Source organism: Anser cygnoides, chromosome W (genome assembly GCF_040182565.1).
Source record: "Anser cygnoides isolate HZ-2024a breed goose chromosome W, Taihu_goose_T2T_genome, whole genome shotgun sequence".
NCBI classification, from domain to species: Eukaryota; Metazoa; Chordata; class Aves; order Anseriformes; family Anatidae; genus Anser; species Anser cygnoides.
The window spans coordinates 9,702,437-9,721,606 of record NC_089911.1 but is presented as its reverse complement, the minus strand read 5'-3'; the positions used below and the strand labels follow the sequence as shown (position 1 = coordinate 9,721,606).

At 44.9% G+C, this 19,170-nt stretch overlaps 1 protein-coding gene and 1 long non-coding RNA gene across 2 annotated transcripts in view; both read left to right on the top strand.

Moving 5' to 3' along the window:
- The window catches only part of LOC136788623 (uncharacterized), a 314,374-nt gene that overhangs the window by 223,941 nt on the left and 71,263 nt on the right, over nt 1-19,170 (top strand). The window lies entirely within an intron of this gene.
- Nucleotides 917-19,099, top strand: LOC136788779 (uncharacterized). The gene is given in 3 exon segments (XM_066987459.1): nt 917-1,681; nt 17,135-18,052; nt 18,055-19,099. Coding segments are annotated over 3 exon segments (1,602 nt in total). The 5' UTR covers nt 917-1,443; the 3' UTR covers nt 18,501-19,099.

The following is a 19,170-nucleotide window of genomic DNA, read 5'->3' as shown; positions in this document are numbered from 1 at the left end:
CATGCTGCTGCCAGAGGGATGGAGAAAAATGCATTAGCGATATCAATTGTGGCGTACCACTTGGCTGCCATTGATTCCAGTTCGTACTGAAGTTCTAGCATGTCCGGCACTGCAGCACTCAGTGGTGGTGTGACTTCGTTCAGGCCGCAATAGTCCACCGTTAGCCTCCACTCACCATTAGACTTTCGCACTGGCCATATAGGACTATTAAAGGGTGAGTGAGTCTTGCTGATCACTCCTTGACTCTTCAGCCGATGAACCAACTCATGGATGGGAATCAGGGAGTCCCAGTTGGTGCGATATTGCCATCAGTGCACCGCTGTGGTAGCGATTGGTACTTGCTGTTCTTCGACCTTCAGCAATCCTACAATGGAAGGGTCTTCTGAGAGACCAGGAAGGGTAGACAGCTGCCTAATCTTCTCTGCGCTCAAAGCAGCTATGCCAAAAGCCCACCGGTACCCTTTTGAATCCTTGAAGTACCCTCTCCTGAGGTAGTCTATGCCAAGGATGCATGGAGCCTCAGGGCCAGTCACAATGGGATGCTTTTGCCACTCATTCCCAGTTAGACTCACTTCAGCTTCCAATACAGTTAATTGCTGGGATCCCCCTGTCACTCCAGAGATACAGATGGGTTCTGTCCCTTGGTAGCCTGATGGCATTAAGGTACATTGTGTGCCAGTGTCCACTAAAGCTTTGTATTCTTGTGGTTCCAATATGCCAGGCCATCGGATCCACACAGTCCAATAAATCCGGTTATCCCTCTCCTCTACCTGGCCAGAGGCAGGGCCCCTCTAGTCCTGGTTGGAGTATCTGCCACTTAATTCTTGCAAATGTGAAGCAGAGGTCCCTTCATCAGGGTCAAGAATAACATCAGCCCTTCTACTGCCTCTGTGGAACTGCCCAACAGGAGTAGCATTTTTCTTAGGAGCCCCTCTTCTTGCTGCTGCATTTCCTTTCAGTTCACGTACCCGAGCAATTAGGGTTGAAGTAGGTACACCATCCCATTTCCTCATATCTTCCCCGTGGTCACGCAGATAAAACCACAAGGTGCCATGTGGTGTGCGTCTTGGGTACTCTCTCTCGAGCAGGAAAATACTGATTCTTAGTGGCTGAAATATCACTCCATCTGGGTGAGGAGGGATATGCTCGTTCTACGAGGTGGTCAAGTCTTTCAGACAGTTTCTCCACAGCTGAGACACAGGCCCGTAGCGGAGCAGAGAGGTTGTCTTCATATTTTTGAAGATGGCAGGACAGATTATACACTGTTGGTCCCATCCCCTCATCCCAATGAATTCCTGACAGTGTACTGGCATGTGATGATGGTGCATTCCGCACCAATTTACGCCACATGGATGTTGTGCACTGGACTTCATCGGGATCTTGAGGTGTCTGGGCATTGTCCAAATCACTATAAATCATCTCCAGCACAGCTAATTCCCGCAGATGTTGGAGACCTTCATCCATAGTGGCCCACTTGCCTACTTGATATACAATATCTTCGTTATGGGGATACCTTTATTTCACAGCTGCCAGGAGTCGCCTCCAGAGGCTGAGAACCTGTGTCCCTCTCCCAATTCCTTTGTCAATTACCATTTCTCTAGAGAGGGATCCCAGCTGCTTGGCTTCATTGCCTTCTCATTTTTGGCTATTGGCCCCAGCATCCCAGCATCGAAGCAGCCAGGTGAGGATGTGTTCACCTGGGTGTCGACCATAATCCTTTCGTATTTCTCGCAACTCACTCAGGGATAGGGATCGAGTGGTTTCTGATTCCTTTATGATTTCCATCTCTTCTTCCTGCTGTTTTTGTGATGGCTCTGCTTTAGAGGTGCCTGCCTTCTCCCCTTCTCCCTCCTTCTTAGGAGAGGCTTCTTCCCTTACTAAACGAGCTGACTTCTGTTTCCATTGTTTTGACTTGACTATGGGGGTGACTGATACCATAGTCGGTTGGTCCTCTGGGTCAGCCACAGCATGTGTTATCTGGTCATCAGATTCAGATACTTCCTCCCTCTCTTCAAGGTGCTGGATGATGTTAAACAGTGTTTGATATGCGTAAGCCAGGACCCAGCACAATGCTGCAAGCTGTCGTTCTCTGGCATTATCAGGGTCAGGGCATACGACTCTCAAACATTCTATCAGGTTTTTAGGATTTTGCACTTGTTCAGGGGTGAAGTTCAAAACTATTGGAGGAGACACCCGTGACAGGTACCTGCCGATATCCTCCCACACACCTTGCCACCTGCCACAAAACTTTTTCGGGACAGATTCCCGGGTAAGCTTTCTAAACAATCGAATAATCTTAGAGAGAAGAGGAAACCCGTTATTCAGAATTAGAAATAGCAATATATGGGTTACACATGGATATTCAAAATACTCAGAAAGCGTTGTAATTAGCCCGCTGTGAAAGAAGGAGGAGGTACCATTCCTGATATTATTCATAAACTGACTTCCAGATGAGGAAAGGAAGGCAGTGTAATTCTGAATATTCTCTAAAAGATAGTTTCCATGAGACCCAAATGATAGCAGTGCAGAGCCTGAATGCCAGATTAAACTCAAGGCCAGTGCTTGGCAGCACAGTGAATTAAAAAAAAAAACAGATAGTAGCACATTCTCGGATCGGATATAGAGGAGAAAGGAGAACATGACATGGATTGCACGACACATGATCAAACACGCCAATATTAACAGGACACTGAACATGGTGACTAGCAAGTAAGTGTGTTAGTTGTAAGCGTTTTAATCAATTCTACTGTTATCTCAACCCTTCGAGCCCCACGTTGGGCGCCAAAAAGGACTGTGGTGGTTTTACCGTGCTAGGCAGCTGAACACCACAACCGCTCTCTCACTCCCCCTCCTTAGATGAGGAGGGGAAGAAGTAAAGGAAAGAACAACTCACGGGTTGAGATAAGGGTAATTTAATTAAAGGGAAAAAATAATTATTAAGGAAAGATTATTATTAATTAAACAATTTAACTAAACAATTTAACTAAACAATTAACAATTTAACTAAAGGGGAAAAAAAAAAGGAAAGGGGAAAAGGGAGGGGGAAAAGGGAAAACTAAACAAAACAAGTAAAGGCTATGTGAAAGTGCAGAGGAAAGAAATTACTCTCTGCTTCCCACAAATGAGCTATGCTTGACGACGTCCTTGAAGCACGGCCTCAATGCACGTAGCCGGTGTTCGGGAGGAGGACGGACGTTTTCACAACGAGAACCCACCCCTCCCCTCTTCCTCCTTTTTCCACCTTTTATTGCTGAGTGTGACATCATATGGTATGGAATATCCCTTTGGTTGGTTTAGGTCAGCTGCCCTGGTGATGTTTCTTTTCTCACATTTTTGCCCACCCCCTAGGGGGGTTAGAGAGAGTCCTGATGCTGTGCCAGCACTGCTCAGCAGCAGACACAACACTGGTGTGATACCATTGCTGTTTTAGGTACGAGTGCAGAGCACAGCACTGTATGGGCTGCTGCAGGGAAAGTTAACATCCCAGCCCGACCCAGTACACCCATCCCTGGAGGTATTCAAGACCAGGCTGGATGAGGCCCTGAGCAACCTGATCTAGTGGGCAGCATCCCTGCCTATGGCAGGATGGTTGGAACCAGATGATCTTTAAGGTCCCTTCCAACCCAAGCCATTCTATGATTCTATGATTCTATGATTATATGAAATAGGTTGTGTGACCCCCCCCCCATCACCAGTGGAGAGGTTAGGAGTTTTAAGAAGGAAATTAAACCTTTAATTGAAGACTCCATAGGACTAGAGGAACACTTAGATCAGTTTCTAGGGCCTAATTTATATCCCTGGGGAGAGATGATTTCAATCCTGAGTATGTTATTCACTGGAGAAGAGTGGGGATTAATTAAGAGTGCACCTAACCACCCCTCCCCGCCCCGGACCAGGAGCAATTCCAGTAGAGCAGAAATATCCACTTGCCGATATGAGAGACTTAAGGGACATAATAATGGGGATTAGGGAAGCAGTAACAAAGTCCCAGAATTTTACTGAAGCATTTGAAATCTGACAACAAAAGGATGAATTCCCTAATGACTTTCTGCAAAGACTGAGGGATGGAATGAGGAAGTACTCGGGGATGATTCCTGAGGACCCTCTAGCCCAAGGGCTTTTGAAAGTACACTTTGTGACTAAAACCTGGTTGGACATACAGAAAAAGCTCCAGAAGATGGAAGGATGGAGTGAACAGCCACTAGAGACCCTCCTGCGGGAGGCCCTGAAGGTTTATGTCAGGAGGGGAGAGGAGAAGGAAAGACAGAGAGTGAAACTAATGATATCCACAGTGAATCAGGTAATGAAGCAGAGGATTGGAGATGAAGGGAGAAATTGTCAGGATAAGTCGGACCCAGGGTGGAAGGTTGAGGAAGAGAGATGAAAGAATGATAAGCAGAGGAAGCTACCTGTGTTGCAGTCTAAATTACAACAGGGACAAAGAAGATGTTTCAAGTGTGGTCAAGCTGGTCACCACAGCTGTTATAAATTCAGAATAGGGGAGTCAGGGCTTCTCAGAAAGCTGGTCCCACTGAGAGCCCTTGATAAATTTAGTGGTGGGACCTACTGAAGAAGAAGTTGTATTTTTAGTAGATACTGGGGCAGATAGATCATCACTGGCCCATAAATTAACTGATGAAATCCTAAGGGTGACAGGGGTAGAAGGGATGGGGATAACAGTGCCTCTTTTGGGGGATACCAAAGTGAGACTGGGGGATAAAACAATCACTGGGCAAGTACTGTATGTACCTGAGGCAGAGACTAATTTGTTGGGGAGGGATTTGATGATGAAATTGGGTATTCAAATATTAAGTTGTCAGGTGGGAATAACGGTATCAATGAAGTTATTGACAGAAGATGATGAAAAAGAAGTAGACCTCATAGTTTGGGTCAAGGAGGGAAATAGAGGAGGAATTAATATTACCTCCCTAAAGATAGATATACAGGAAGGATATGAGGCAATAAAGCAGAAGCAATACCGTATTTCAGCTGAGGGACAAAATGGTCTTAAATCAGTAATAAGAGAATTGATTAAAGATGAATTATTGGAACCATGCATCTCTCCTTTTAACACTCCTGCCAGTAAGAAAGGCTGATGGTTCTTACCAACTGGTACAGGATCTAAGAAAAAATACAGAGATAGTGCGGAAGCGCCACCCTGTGGTTCCAAATCCATACATTGTGATGAGCAAGATCCCACATGAGCATAAGTAGTTCAGTGTGATAGATTTAAAAGATGCCTTTTGACCCTGTCCACTGGACCCTGTGAGCAGAAACATATTTGCCTTTGAGTGGAAAGACCCTGAAACAAGTCAGAAACAAAAATATAGATGGACTGTTTTACCTCAGGGGTTCACAGAATCACCAAATTTATTTGGGCATGTTTTAGAGCAGATTTTAGAGCAATTCTTGCCATGTAGACCCAAGACACTAGAACCTGGAGCACCTTCTCCCCTCCTTCAATGATTTTGTGAAGAAGGTATAGAAAGGCATCGAGTAGCTTGTGAACCTGTAGTACTCAGCCAATGAGGAAACGGGAGGAATCAAGCATCGGGTAATAGGGGATATAAGGTTATGATATACTTTTGCTGGGCGCTCCTGCTTGCAGGACACCCACCATTGCAATCGTGAATAAAATAGCTTCACAGAAGATCCTGTCTGAGAAAATTATTGAGGTTTTTCTCACACTACAGGTGAGTCAGTCTCACCTCTGTGCCTGGCAAGATCATGGAGCAGATCCTTCTGGAAACCATGCTAAAGCACGTTGAAAATAAGGAGGTGATTGGTGACGGCCAACATGGCTTCACTAAGGGCAAATCATGCCTGACATATCTGGTGGCCTTCTATGATGGGGTTACAGCATTGGTGGATAGAGGAAGAGCAACGGACATGGACTTGCACAAAGCATTTCACACTGTCCTGTACAATATCCTTGTCTCTGAATTGGACAGACATGGATTTGATGGATGGACCACTCAGCGGGTAAGGAATTGGTTGGATAGTCGCACTCAAAGAGTTACAGTCAACAGTTCAATATCCAAGTACAGATCAGTAACGATGTTGTTCCTCAGGAGTCGGTATGGGGGGGACCGGTGCTGTTTAACAACTTTGTCGGCAGCATGGACAGTGGGATCAAGTGCACCCTCGGCAAGTTTGCCGATGACACCAAGCTGTGCGGTGGAGTCGACACGCTGGAGGGAAGGGAAGCTGTCTAGAGGGACCTTGACAGGCTTGAGAGGTGTGCCTGTGCAAACCTCATAAAGTTCAACAAGGCCAAGTGAAAGGTCCTGCATCTGCATTGGGGCAATCCCAACACAAATACAGGCTGGGCAGAGAATGGATTGAAAGCAGCCCTGATGAGAAGGATCTGGGGGTGTTGGTTGATGAGAAGCTCAACGTGAGTCGGCAATGTGCGCTTCCAGCCCAGAAAGCCACCGTATCCTGGGCTGCATCAAAAGAAGCATGGCCAGCAGGTCGAGGGAGGTGGTTCTGCCTCTCTACTCTGCTCTCATGAGATTCCATCTGGGGTACTGCATTCAGCTCTGAGGCCCCCAGCACAAGAAGGACGTGGACATATTAGAACAAGTCCTGAGGAGTGCCACAAAAATGATCAAGGGGCTGGATCACCTCTCCTACGAATAAAGACTGAGAGAGTTGGGGTTGTTCAGCCTGGAGAAGAGAAGGCTCCACTGGAGCCTTCCATTACCTACAAGGGGGCCTACAGGAAAGCCTGGAAGAACTCTTTATCAGGGAATATAGTGAAAGGACAAGGAGTAATAGCTTTAAACTAAAAGAGGGAAGATTTAGGTTGGATATAAGGAAGATATTCTTTACTATGAGGGTGGTGAGGCACTGGAACAGGTTGCCCAGAGAAGCTCTGGGTGCCGCATCCCTGGAGGTGTTCAAGGCCAGGTTGAATGGAGCTTTGAGCAACCTGCTTTAGTGGAAGGTGTCCCTGCCCATGGCAGGGGAGATGGAACTATATGATCTTTAAAGTCCCTTCCAACCCAAACCATTTTATGCTTCTATGATTCTATTCTCTTTCTCTTAACAGTTATCTTCCCATTCCATAAGCTTTCTCCAAAATAACCATAAGACCTGGGAATGACTTTGGCCCCATCTGTCAAGGTGGTTGCTGAGGAAAGCAACCTATCATCGGTTACCAGGGATAAGAGATCGGCACTTCCCTTTCCACTTCCCTTCCTCGGGAAGTTGTAGAGAGCAATGAGGTTGCCTCTGAGCATTCTCTTCTCCAGACTAGACAACCCAAGTGTCCTCAGACTCTCTCATAGGACATGCCTTCCAGTGCTTTTACCAGCTTTCTTTCCCTCCTCTGGACACTTTCAAGGACCTTAACATCCTTTTTATATTGTGGAGATCAGAACTGCACACAATATTCAAGGTGAGGTTGCAACAACCTTAGGGCTACAAAGATGATGAAGGGCCTAGAGGGGAAGATGTATGAGGAGTGGCTGAGGTCATTTGGTCTGTTTGGCCTGGAAAAGAGGAGGCTGAGAGGAGACCTCATCGCAGTTTAAAGCTTCCTCACGAGAGGGAGCAGAGGGGCAGGCATTGATCTATTCTCTCTGGTGACCAGCGGTAGGACCCAAGGGAATGGAGTCAAGCTGCAACAGGGGAGGTTCAGGCTGGATATCAGGAAAAGGTTCTTCACCGAGAGGGTGGTTGCACACTGGAACAGGCCCCCCAGGGATGTAGTCACAGCATCAAGCCTGTTGGAGTTTAAGAAGTGTCTGGACTATGCTCTTAGCCATATGGTCTGAATTTCTGGGTAGACCTGTGTGGAGCCAGGAGTTGGACTTGATGATCCTTGTGGGTCCCTTCCAACTCGGGATATTCTATGATTCTATGACTCTGTGAACAATGCTAAATATACTGGGAGGATCACCTCTTTTTTTACTGGCTGGCTATGATGTGTTTAATGCATCCCAAAATTCAGTTTGCCCTCTTGGCTGCCAGGGCACACTGCTGACTCATGTTCAGCCTGTTGTCGACCAGCACCCCCAGATCACCCCTAGAGACCAGCTGAGCTGCTCTCTAGGCACTCGTCTCCCAAGCTGTGCCTGTGTCCAGCATTACTTCATCCCAGGTGCAGAACCCTGGATTTATCTTTGCTGAACTTCATGCCACTGATGATTGTCCAGTGCTCCAATGGATCTAGATCCTTCTGCAAGGCCTCCTGTCCCTCCAGGCAGTCAACAGAACCTCTCAGTTTAGTATCATCTGAAAACTTGCTGAGGATGAATTCCACTCCTGCATCCTGATCATTGATAAAAATTTTGAATAGGACTGGCTCTAGAACTGAGACCTGGGGAACACAGCTAGTGACTGGCTGCCAGCCAGATGTAGCCCCATCCACTACAACTCTTTGAGCTCTACAGTTGAGCCAGCTCATTACCCAGCATAGTGTGAACCTCTTCAATACACAGTTGGACAATTTGTCCCAAAGGATGCCGTGCGGGACAGTATCACAGAATAGTTGAGGTTGGAAGGAACCTTGTGGTGGTTTTACAGAGTTGGGCAGCTGAGCTCCACCACGACAACTCTCTCACTCCCCCTCCTCAAAGGGAAAGGGGGAGAAAATATGATGAAAAGGGCTCAAGGATTGAGATAAAGACAAGGAGATCACTCAACAACTATCATCATGGGCAAAACAGACTCAGTGTAGAAACGCCAGTAATAAATCCAGTACCATTAGATTCTGGAATACCATCTTTGACAGACTTGTCACCTCCTCATGCAGTGCCCAGATGGCATCCAGAGTGTTGTTTTCTAATTCTTTGATTACAGCTGAGATATCAAAATAGCTTTTTCTAATTCACTCACACTTAACCAAGTGTTAAACCACCTCACAAAACTGTGAAATGCCCTGTTCCTTTTCACTACAGGACTAGCTGGATTCCTCTTAATTCTGTGTTTATGGGTCCCAAGGGAGCTTTGGCTTTGTATGTCTTCAGTAATAGTTCCATTTAGAATTATTGCCCCCAGGGTGCAAGCTCCCTTCCACCCTGGGGGCAACACCTTCCTAGCCCTATTACCACATAGCCAATATTACCCCTGGCCGTTCAGGACTGGCCAGCCAGTTACAGGATGATTCCCATGTTGTATCTGGTGTGCATTATATATATTAGCATTCCTGTAGCTACCATATTTGGTATAGTATGGATAATTCCCTACCTCACAGGTAACATTTCCACACCCAGGGTCAGTATTATTGCCCCCTGAATTTCCATCAGTATGAAGAATGATATACATATTATTATAAAAAACAGAATAGCCTGGGAACACTCTATGTAATCCAACTCTTTTTCCCCAATTACATGTGGTATTCATAATTTTTTCCTAAGGAGAATTTAAAGGTTAGTTTACAACCACGATTCACACCTCCTCCTAATTTTTAATTTTAAAGGTTCTCCTATAGAAACAGTCTCTCAGGTCTCAGGGTCAACTGATGCCTTCACCTGGGTATAATGAGTGCAATGAGTCCACCATTTCTCAGCTGTTCTTACTGTCATCTCAGTAGTCAGGAGTACCTGGAATGGTCTGTCCCACTCAGGTTGTAGCTTCGATTCTCTCCATGTCTGTATCAGAACCCAGTCTCCTGCTCAGGATGGATGGATCGGGGCTTCCAAGGGTGGGGTTTGAGTTAACAATCCACAGGTCCTGAGAGATGACAAAGAGGATGACAGCCCAAGTATATAGTTTTTAAGAAAAGCATCTTTTGTCTTATTTTGAGGTAATTCATTCCCTTTGTCCATGTACAGCAATCCAAATAATATTTCATATGGTGAAACTCTCACATCTTTTCTTGGAGGTGTTTGAATTTGGAGAAGTGCCAAAGGTAAACACTTTGTTCAGGGGAGCCGAGTTTCCAGAACTTAGTCAGTTGCTTCTTTACTGTCTGGTTCATCCTCTCCACCCTTCCAGAAGAGGAAGGATTCCAAGGACTGTGAAATTCCCATTTAATTCCTAGAATCCACATTAGTCCTCGCAATATTTGTAATGTAAAGTGAGTTCCTTGATCAGAGTCAATATTTTCAACAATTCCATTCCTGGGAATTATCTGTTCTAGAATTACCTTAGCTACCAAGCTCGCAGTAGCAGATACTGAAGGGAAAGCTTCCACCCACCCTGACAAGTGATCAACCAAGACTAATAAGTATTTAAATCTACCTACTCTGAGGAGTTTGTAAAATCTACCTGCACACTTTGGAAGGGTTGAATTCCTGGTTCTCGCCCCACTTTGGGCTGACTGCGGATAATTTTCCTATTTACCTTTTGACATACTACACAACTCCTGCATACTTGTTTAGCCAGAGTATGTGTATTCCGACACATACATATTTCCATAGCACAGCGTCACACATTGCTTAAATTCCTCAATGACTCCCTTGATGTAAAACAGTTAATATTTGCCTCATTAGCGCTTTATTCATCATTTCTCTCCCATCAGGAAGTATCCATTTTCCTTTGGACTCTGTGGCTCATAATTCCTTAAAAACATATTCCACTAAATTCCTTAAATTCCTTAAAAACTCTTTTCCACTAAATATCTGCTTTTCCAGTGGGGAGGGTACTTTCAGACACTAGATGCCTTAAATACTTGACTTCTCTTTCTACATATTGTAATTTATTTTCCAATACTCTCAAGCCTTGTTTTCCCAGAAAGTTGAATAGCTTGTAAGTGGCTTCCTTCACAACTGTTTTCTCCTGTCCTGACAACAAAAGATCATCCACATATTGTAACAGTAATGCCTCCTGAGAAGGTTGGAATTGCTCCAAAATTTGTTTTAGAACTTGCCCAAATAAATTCAGTGACTCTGTAAATCCCTGAGGTAGAACTGTCCATCTGTATTGTTGCTTCCGCCCGATTTCAGGGTCTTCCCACTCCAAGACGAATATATCTTTGCTCTCAGAGTCTGAGAGCATCCCTTTAACAGCACCATTATTCCAGTCTAACAATTTACTATTTGAATGCCCAATTTCATTGTCAAATCCTTTCCCAACAAGTTAGTCCCTGCCTCAGGTGAAGGCATGCACGACATGGACAGCTGATGGCTCTTCAACAGCAGGACCTTTATTGCCATTTTTCACCACTACATTTATTTTCCCCGTAGCCCCACACGCTGTCCATGCACCTGAATCTGTCTTACAATTGGTTAGAGACCCTCAGACGCGCCTCGAGCCAGCCAGCAATTGGCTACTGCCCAAAGCTCATCTTTAACACTGTAGCCAATTTACTTTATCTCGTCCTTGCTCAAGTTTTTGGTTCTACCGCTGTTTTCCTCATTATCTCTAACTCAGGGACGTGTGAAACAGCATGAAGCCACCTGCGAATTCCTTTCCCACAAAACAGCACAAAGCTCCCTGCGAATTCTTCTCCCACAATTCCCCCTTTTTTATTTTCAATCAACCAAACACTTTCTATAGATTTTTCTATCAATCACCGCAGACACTGCAATAAGCAAGGTACAATAAGCAACAGGGTGAAAAATCACATGCAGAACTACAATTGTAAAGTAGCGTGCCTACTAGAATCTACATCAGTCAACAAGCCACTAAGCGCTAGGGATATTGCTTCGCAGCGATGCTGCTTCTTACTCACACAGCACAATCACACAATCACGCAAAGAGGCCTCTTGCATTTCTCATTCATACCACAAGAAAATATCACTTAAAATAATTTGTCCACAGCTTCAGGAGGTCCTTGTCTACTCCCGTGGTGAGCGGCTGAGAGTGGAGACCCCTCCGAGGAAAAAATGCTCGGGGTGCACCTAGGGGCGTCCGTTCCACAGTCAATCCCACAGCCGAGCAGAGCGGCTCCTGGCGCAAGGAAGGATGCTATTATAGTTTGTATAATGACAGCAAAGAGATGCATTGCAATAAGGAGCAAGTGTGGCATTGACCTTATTTTTTTTTTCTTGAGCAATTAAATCTTACACATGCTATTACTGTTACACATCTCAGGATATCTAATTCCTGTGGCTCTAGGGGCGTTTGCAGTAAGTAGACAGTCCAGTCTTTGTTATCTGCTGGGTTCCCCACCAGACATGTTGTAGATGGGTCGTTTCATTGGCTCCACCAGATCCAGGAACCTCCTCCCATCTAACCTTTAGTGCACTGCTGTATTAATCAGCTCCAGATTATCACCGAATGGGTCACCCACAGTCTGGGCTGGACTGAGACCCAGGAGGCACCGAAGCTGCAGAGGTGGACGAGGATGATGGTCCCAATCATGGTCGCATGCCACGAGCTGGCACCCATCGTGGTCCTTGCCCTGTGGAAACACAAGCGTACCCTCGCTCCCAGGTTATTAGGGGATATGGTCCTTCCCACCCCCCAGTATCCAGATTTCTCATCATAACCATTGCTTTTCCTGTTGGAATGGATGTTAGTCCTGATTCCATTGATTTAAAATGCTTAATTATAGGTGGTATTTCTTTGTATTGAAAAGGTAGTGTCAAATGATTCATGACATATACCACTTTGTTTAATCTATTCTGCAGGGTCTCCTGTGTCTCCCCCTTTTTCTGTTTAGCCAATAAGTCCTTTAATGTGCGGTGAACACGTTCTACTATTGCTTGTCCTGTGGGTGAGTGTGGGATGCCTGTCTTGTGAGTGATACCCCAGGTATGGGAAAAAAGTCGCGTAGAGCAGCTTGCATAAGCTGGGCCATTATCAGTTTTTATTTCTTTAGGGATTCCGAGGGCGGCGAAGGCCGCACAGAAATGCGCCTGTGCATGACGGCTTGTTTCGCCCGTCATCGCAGAGGCCCAGCGCGCATGCGAAAAAGAATCTATGGACACGTGAACGTATTTTAGCCTCCCGAACTCGGGAATGTGAGTAACGTCAGTTTGCCAAAGCTGAAGAGAAGAGAGGCCCCTAGGATTAACTGTAGTCAGTGGGCCTGATCATTTTTGACAATCTGGGCAGGTCTGTACTATAAGCTTAGCATCTCCTATGGGGATGGCAAACTGTTTGGACAATGCCTTTGCAGCCTGGTGGAAGAATTGATGTGATAAATGAGCCTGGGACAATGTATTTGGCACTGGGACTTGGAATGCAATGTTAGTCAATTGATCGGCCCGGGCATTTCCTTCTGTAAAGAATCCCGGGAGTGTCGTATGACTTCTAATGTGGATCACGCAATAAGGGTGGGTACGGTGCTCTACAAGAAATAATAACTCTTTAAATTTTAAGAATAGTGCCTCGTTCTGGGTGTGTTTGATCTGAGATCTTTCAATTCGTTGTGCTACTCCTACTGCATAATATGAATCAGAGACAATATTTAGTGGAGCCTGGTCCCGTTGCTTGAATGTCATTGCTACCGCATGTAATTCTACTATCTGAGGGGAGCCCTGTATTGTTTCTATCACATGTTGCCAGTGGCCTCCTTGTTCCCACACGACTACAGCTTTTCTTGTTCTCCCTGACCCGACTGTGAATACTGTTTGTCCTTGGACTGGGTGCCATCAATATAGTGGCTTGTCCTCAACCTGTACATTATTATAAAAAGTAAGCATTTTATGAGATGGGAGATGTATATCAAGTTGACCCTTGAAACCCGAAAGGGCTGATTGTAGCTCTAAGCTATTCTGGAGGCACCAATCAAGATAGTCTTTAACTATCGGAATGATAATGGATTTTGGCTCTTCTCCGGCCATTTCTATAATTTGTTCTCTACCCTTCCTAATCAAATCTGAAAACATTTCAATGCGGGTGGCAAGCGTCTTTGTCGGTTGGTGGGGTAGAAACACCCATTCTAATAGCAGCAACGGGTCTGTTGCATTGGAGTCCCATTGCGCAATAATAGCTAAAGGTTGTGGATTCTGGTTGCATATGTAGAGCTGAATGGGTAAATTTTCTGCTTGCCGCTGGCATTATTGGGCAGAGATCTTCTCCTCTATACGGTTTAGTGCTGCCCTGGCTTCATTAGTCAGGCGGCAGGGCGCATTAATATCAGTGTCCCCTTTTAACAACTCGAACAGGGGTGCTAGTGTATGGTTGTCAATTCCGCATTGCGTCCTTATCCAATTTATATTCCCTATAAGCTTCTGGACATCATTGAGCGTGCGAATTTCCATTGTAATGGCTACATTTTGGGGTTGAATACTGTGCTGCAGTACCTTCCAGCCTAAATATTTCCAAGGCGCCTCCATTTGAATTTTTTCCGGCACGATTTGTAATCCCCATGTCTGGAACTCCTGCCATAGAGCAGGCAGTACTTCTTGCGTTAAGTTTTCTGTCGGACTGGAGAGCAATATGTCGTCCATATAATGATAGATGTATACGTGCGGGAATCGCTTGCATACGGGGCGTAGCACTCCTGCTACGTATGTTTGGCAAATTGTTGGGGAATTTTTCATCCCTTGAGGCAGCACAGTCCAATGATACCTATCCATTGGTTCGGTCTTACTGATTTTGGGGACCGAGAACACGAATTGAGGAGCATCAGCAGGGTGAAGTAAGTGGAATAGTAAAGAAGCAGTCCTTTAAATCAATAATTACTATATTCCAATTTCAAGGGATCATAGCAGGAGAAGGTAATCCAGGCTGGGGAGCTCCCATGTCCTCCATTGCATTGTTTATTTGATGTAAATCGTGAAGTAATCGCCATTTCCTGCTTTTCTTTTTAATAACAAACACAGATGAATTCCAGGGGCTGGTTGTGGGGGTAATGTGTCCCAATTGTAACTGTTCTTGGACAAGTTCTTGGAGAGCAGCGACCTTTTCCGCAGGAAGCGGCCATTGATTCACCCACACTGGAGTATCAGTTCTCCAGGTGAGTCTCATGCGCGGTCGCTCGTCAATGGCCGCTATTGAAAATTTTCCGGAAAGCTCAGAGTGAACTCACCCTGTCCCATCACATCCCTCCCCAGGAGACTGACAGGTATGAGGGCAGCATATGGCCGGATGTTATAGAGTGAGCCTTCATGAGTCTTAATGGTAAGCATATACCGGCTCTGAAAAGTATCGGAGACACCACCAACTCCCACAAGGCCTTTTGTGGTGGAATCTAACGGCCAACCTTTGGGCCAATCCTGAAGAGCAATTACTGTGACATCTGCCCCGGTATCCATTAATACGGTTATTTGTGCACTTGAGGGGTTGGCCTTTGGGTGATGAAGTGTTAGGGTCAGTGTAGGTCTCTTAATGGTGATGGCCGAGGCCCAAAAAACTGATGGGAGTCCCACCGATCCAAACCCCGCGTCGTGTCAGTCACGCGTCTCTGCTTGTGGAACTATGGCTTTAAATAGTATTAACTGTGCAATTCTAGTCCCCTTGGGTATGAGCATTGCAGGAGAAGGTGAGAGAGGGAGTTAGGAGAATATAATAATTTACTAACTTTTAGAGAATTTACTAACTTTTTAGAAAAGGGGGGACTGAGAGAGGGAGTTAGGGGAATCTTATCAAGTAGAGATAGAGTGCTGACGGCATGAAACTAGGATCCTACTTAGTGTCTTTACTAACTATGGTGCTTGTGCAAATTAATTAAAGCAAGAAGCCTTGGGCCCCTTTACCAAGGTCAGTCTCTTAATAAGAGTGTGAGCCTAGAAAGAAAGAAAGAACCACAGGGGTTCAAGAATAGCCCCACCATATTCGGGAAACAACTAGCCTGTGATCTTGAAGCTTGAAAGTCCCCTTCGGGAAAAGGGGACACTGTTGCAGTATGAAGAAGAAAAGGAATGTGTATAATGGACTATTAGTTTACTAAATGTTTTTTGGCACTAATACTGTGAACCCAGCCTCTTTCCTTAGTAACAGAGTTTCCAGATTACCCATTCATGATTGCATCAAGACCATGGACACTGTATACTCCAGCTAACCAGACCTAAAGGATACACCCCTAGAAGATGCGGAGGATTGGTATACAGATGGCAGCAGCTTCGTCCGCCACGGACTTCGCCTCACAGGATATGCGGTAACAAACATCAGCCCAAAAGGCAGAAATCATCGCCTTGATAAGAGCTTTTGAGCTGGCAAACATTTGGACAGATTTGAAATATGCCTTTGGTGTGGTGCATGCACACAGGGCAATTTGGAAGGAGAGAGAGGACTTTTATCTTCCTCAATTAAACATGCAGAAGAGATACTGAAATTACTCCAAGCAGTATACCTGCCTACTAAAGTTGACATTAAAGGACATCAACTAGGGGATACTGATATTGAAGAGGGAAATAGATTGGCTGATGCAGGAGCCAAAGGGGTGGCAGAACGGGCCCCTGAGAGTCAAATTTTGGCACTAGTACCAAGAACAGAAAATCAGGCATTAACAAAAGCTTCAGAAAATGAAGTATAATATTCTAAGATGTAAATGGAAAATGTTACCTGCAGGTTTAATGTAAATAAATGATGGGAGAATTGTGATATCATATTAAATTGAATGGTAATTGTAGAACATAATAAAACATGCTGGGGAGCTGAAGTAGTATAAGAGTTTTTAAATAGAAAATGGATAGGGCCTAATTTGTATACCATTGTTAGACAGGTATAAAAGTAATCAAGCTCCAAACAGTGGCAAATTATTTTTTTGAACTCCCAAGAAAAGGGGGGTATCAGTATTTATCGGTATTAACTGACACCTTTTCAGGATGGCCAGAAGCATTCCCAACTAGAACAGCCAAGGCTCGGGAGGTAATTAAGATACAAGAAATAATACCACATTTTGGAGTTCCAGCAACTATATCCTCTGACAGGGGACCACACTTTATCTCAAGAGTGGTACAAGAAATTAGCCGCCATTTGGGTACAGACTGGCAACTTCATATCGCCCTCAGTCGAGTGGCCAAGTAGAAAAATGAACCACTTAATCAAACAGCAAATTGTGAAACTGGGAGAAGATGCAAATTTGGTCTGGCCTCAGTCTCTTCCTTTAGCCCTTTTGCGTATACCAAGGGCAAAGGAAGGGTTAAGCCCCTTTGAAATCTTATATGGATGACTCTATGGAATACAAAGAGGGATATCCATGCAAGCTGGGGATGAAATTATGACCTCCTATATGGTGGCCTTAGGTAAACAGCTCGATGAAATTGGACAGCATGTGAGTGGGACTTGGGGTAGAGGGTTAGATGGACCAGTGCACAATATACAACCTGGAGATTATGTGTATGTAAAGTCTCTTGCAGAGAAGACCTTGAAACCACAGCGGGAAGGACTGTTCCAGGTCACAGCGACAAGAATCAAGGAGCAGAATGCCTGGATCTATCACACCAGAGTGAAAAAGGCACCCAAGACCCCATGGAAGGTTACTCAGGTGCAACCTGGAAGGTTACATTTCTCACAGTCTTAATGGTATCATTGGTCAAGGAAACTGAACAGTGGGTGCACAATACCTATGTGAAACTCACCCAGGCAGTGAGTGATAGTTTCAACCTTTCTGACTGTTGGGTGTGCACAGTGCTGCCTAGAGGCAACCTAGAATTCCCCGTATGGGGCATACGCAGTATGAATTGGACATTGACCTTTGCGTACCCAAGAAATGGAACATGTCCATTTGGCAAGGATGATCGTGAACATCTAGGGGAGAGATTTGAACTACTCCCACACGAAAATGTTAACGTATACACGAGATGCTTAAATGATAAAACCTCATGCATAGGTATAGGTCCACTTAGTTATTTAGCCCAGGAACCTGACAACTGTAGTATGGCAGAATATGTAGGAACTTTTAATCTTACTAAAATTAGAGATTATGGTGTAGGTGTCACAATATGTGCTGATAAAAAGGATACGAACTCAGGATCTCACAGCCTCAATTCTCTCATGCAAATTTGCAAGCTACAAAAAGGATTCTATTGCCTATGTGGAGATGGGCGTGCTAGGAAAAGCTTACCCTTAAATTGGAAGGGTCATTGTATTGGGGGCTATCTTAGCCCTCGAGGGGGTATATTCACTAAACCACCTCCGGGAATAGTCCGGACCTTATGGAGACAAACACGTACTGTTCCGAATAACCCCCTCGTGATGAGACCCACGGGATTCCATAGTTTTGTAAGGTGGTTGATTCCATCCCTGGGAATAAGTGAAATAGAAAAACCTATAATATCTCAGCCACATTAGAAATTATTGAAAATACCACAGCTGATGTTCTTTCGGCATTACAGGAAGAAATTTCCTCCCTACACAAAGTAGTACTTCAGAATAGGATGGGATTAGATATGCTTTTAGCCAAGGAGGGAGGACTGTGTACAATCATAAACCAAACTTGCTGTGTATATGTTAACAAACAAAAACAGATTGAGACCGACCTGGAGAAGATTTGGGAAAGGAATAAAATTTTGCATGCAGTAGCTCAGGATGACACGTCCTGGGGATTTACAGACTTGGTAGAAAAATTGACTTCCTGGTTGCCAAACCTAACCTGGTTGAAACAGTTGTTTATCACAGTAATCGTGGTCGTGGTTTTGTTCATGGTTCTTTGTGTAGTGATCCGATGTATCTTATGGTGTTTTAAGAGTACGGGAAACTCCTACAGCGAGTAGAAAAAGAACCAACTCAGACGGAAACTGGAGTCTAACAGATACTTTGAAGGAGTGTTAGATAGAGAAACACTATATTGAACCTAGAAATAGTAAAAGAATTTACTAACTTTTTAGAAAAGGGGGGACTGAGAGAGGGAGTTAGGGGAATCTTATCAAGTAGAGATAGAGTGCTGACGGCATGAAACTAGGATCCTACTTAGTGTCTTTACTAACTATGGTGCTTGTGCAAATTAATTAAAGCAAGAAGCCTTGGGCCCCTTTACCAAGGTCAGTCTCTTAATAAGAGAGTGAGCCTATCTTAAGAAACTGGTAGAAACTGGTCCTGTGGATGGACAAGATCCAAGAAGCAACTGAGTCTGCGCAGAGACAAGAGGTCAACTAGCGGTGATGAGGAAGAGTCATCAATCTTCATCCCCACGACCCCCGACGACCACCACCAGAATACACTGCGCAAGCGCAGGTGGGAGGAGTTTATGGAAATGACTCCTTGGAACTAATTTTAATACGAAGCAGGGACAGGTTATGAGTATGTATAGGCGTATTGTGAAACTTCATGCATATGTAACTCTTTACTGCATATAACCAAGGCAAGTTGCCGCGTCAGGCACGCACGACTTTGGCGGGACTACCCCCCGTGCTGCCCAGCGCTGAATAAACATACCTACTTCAC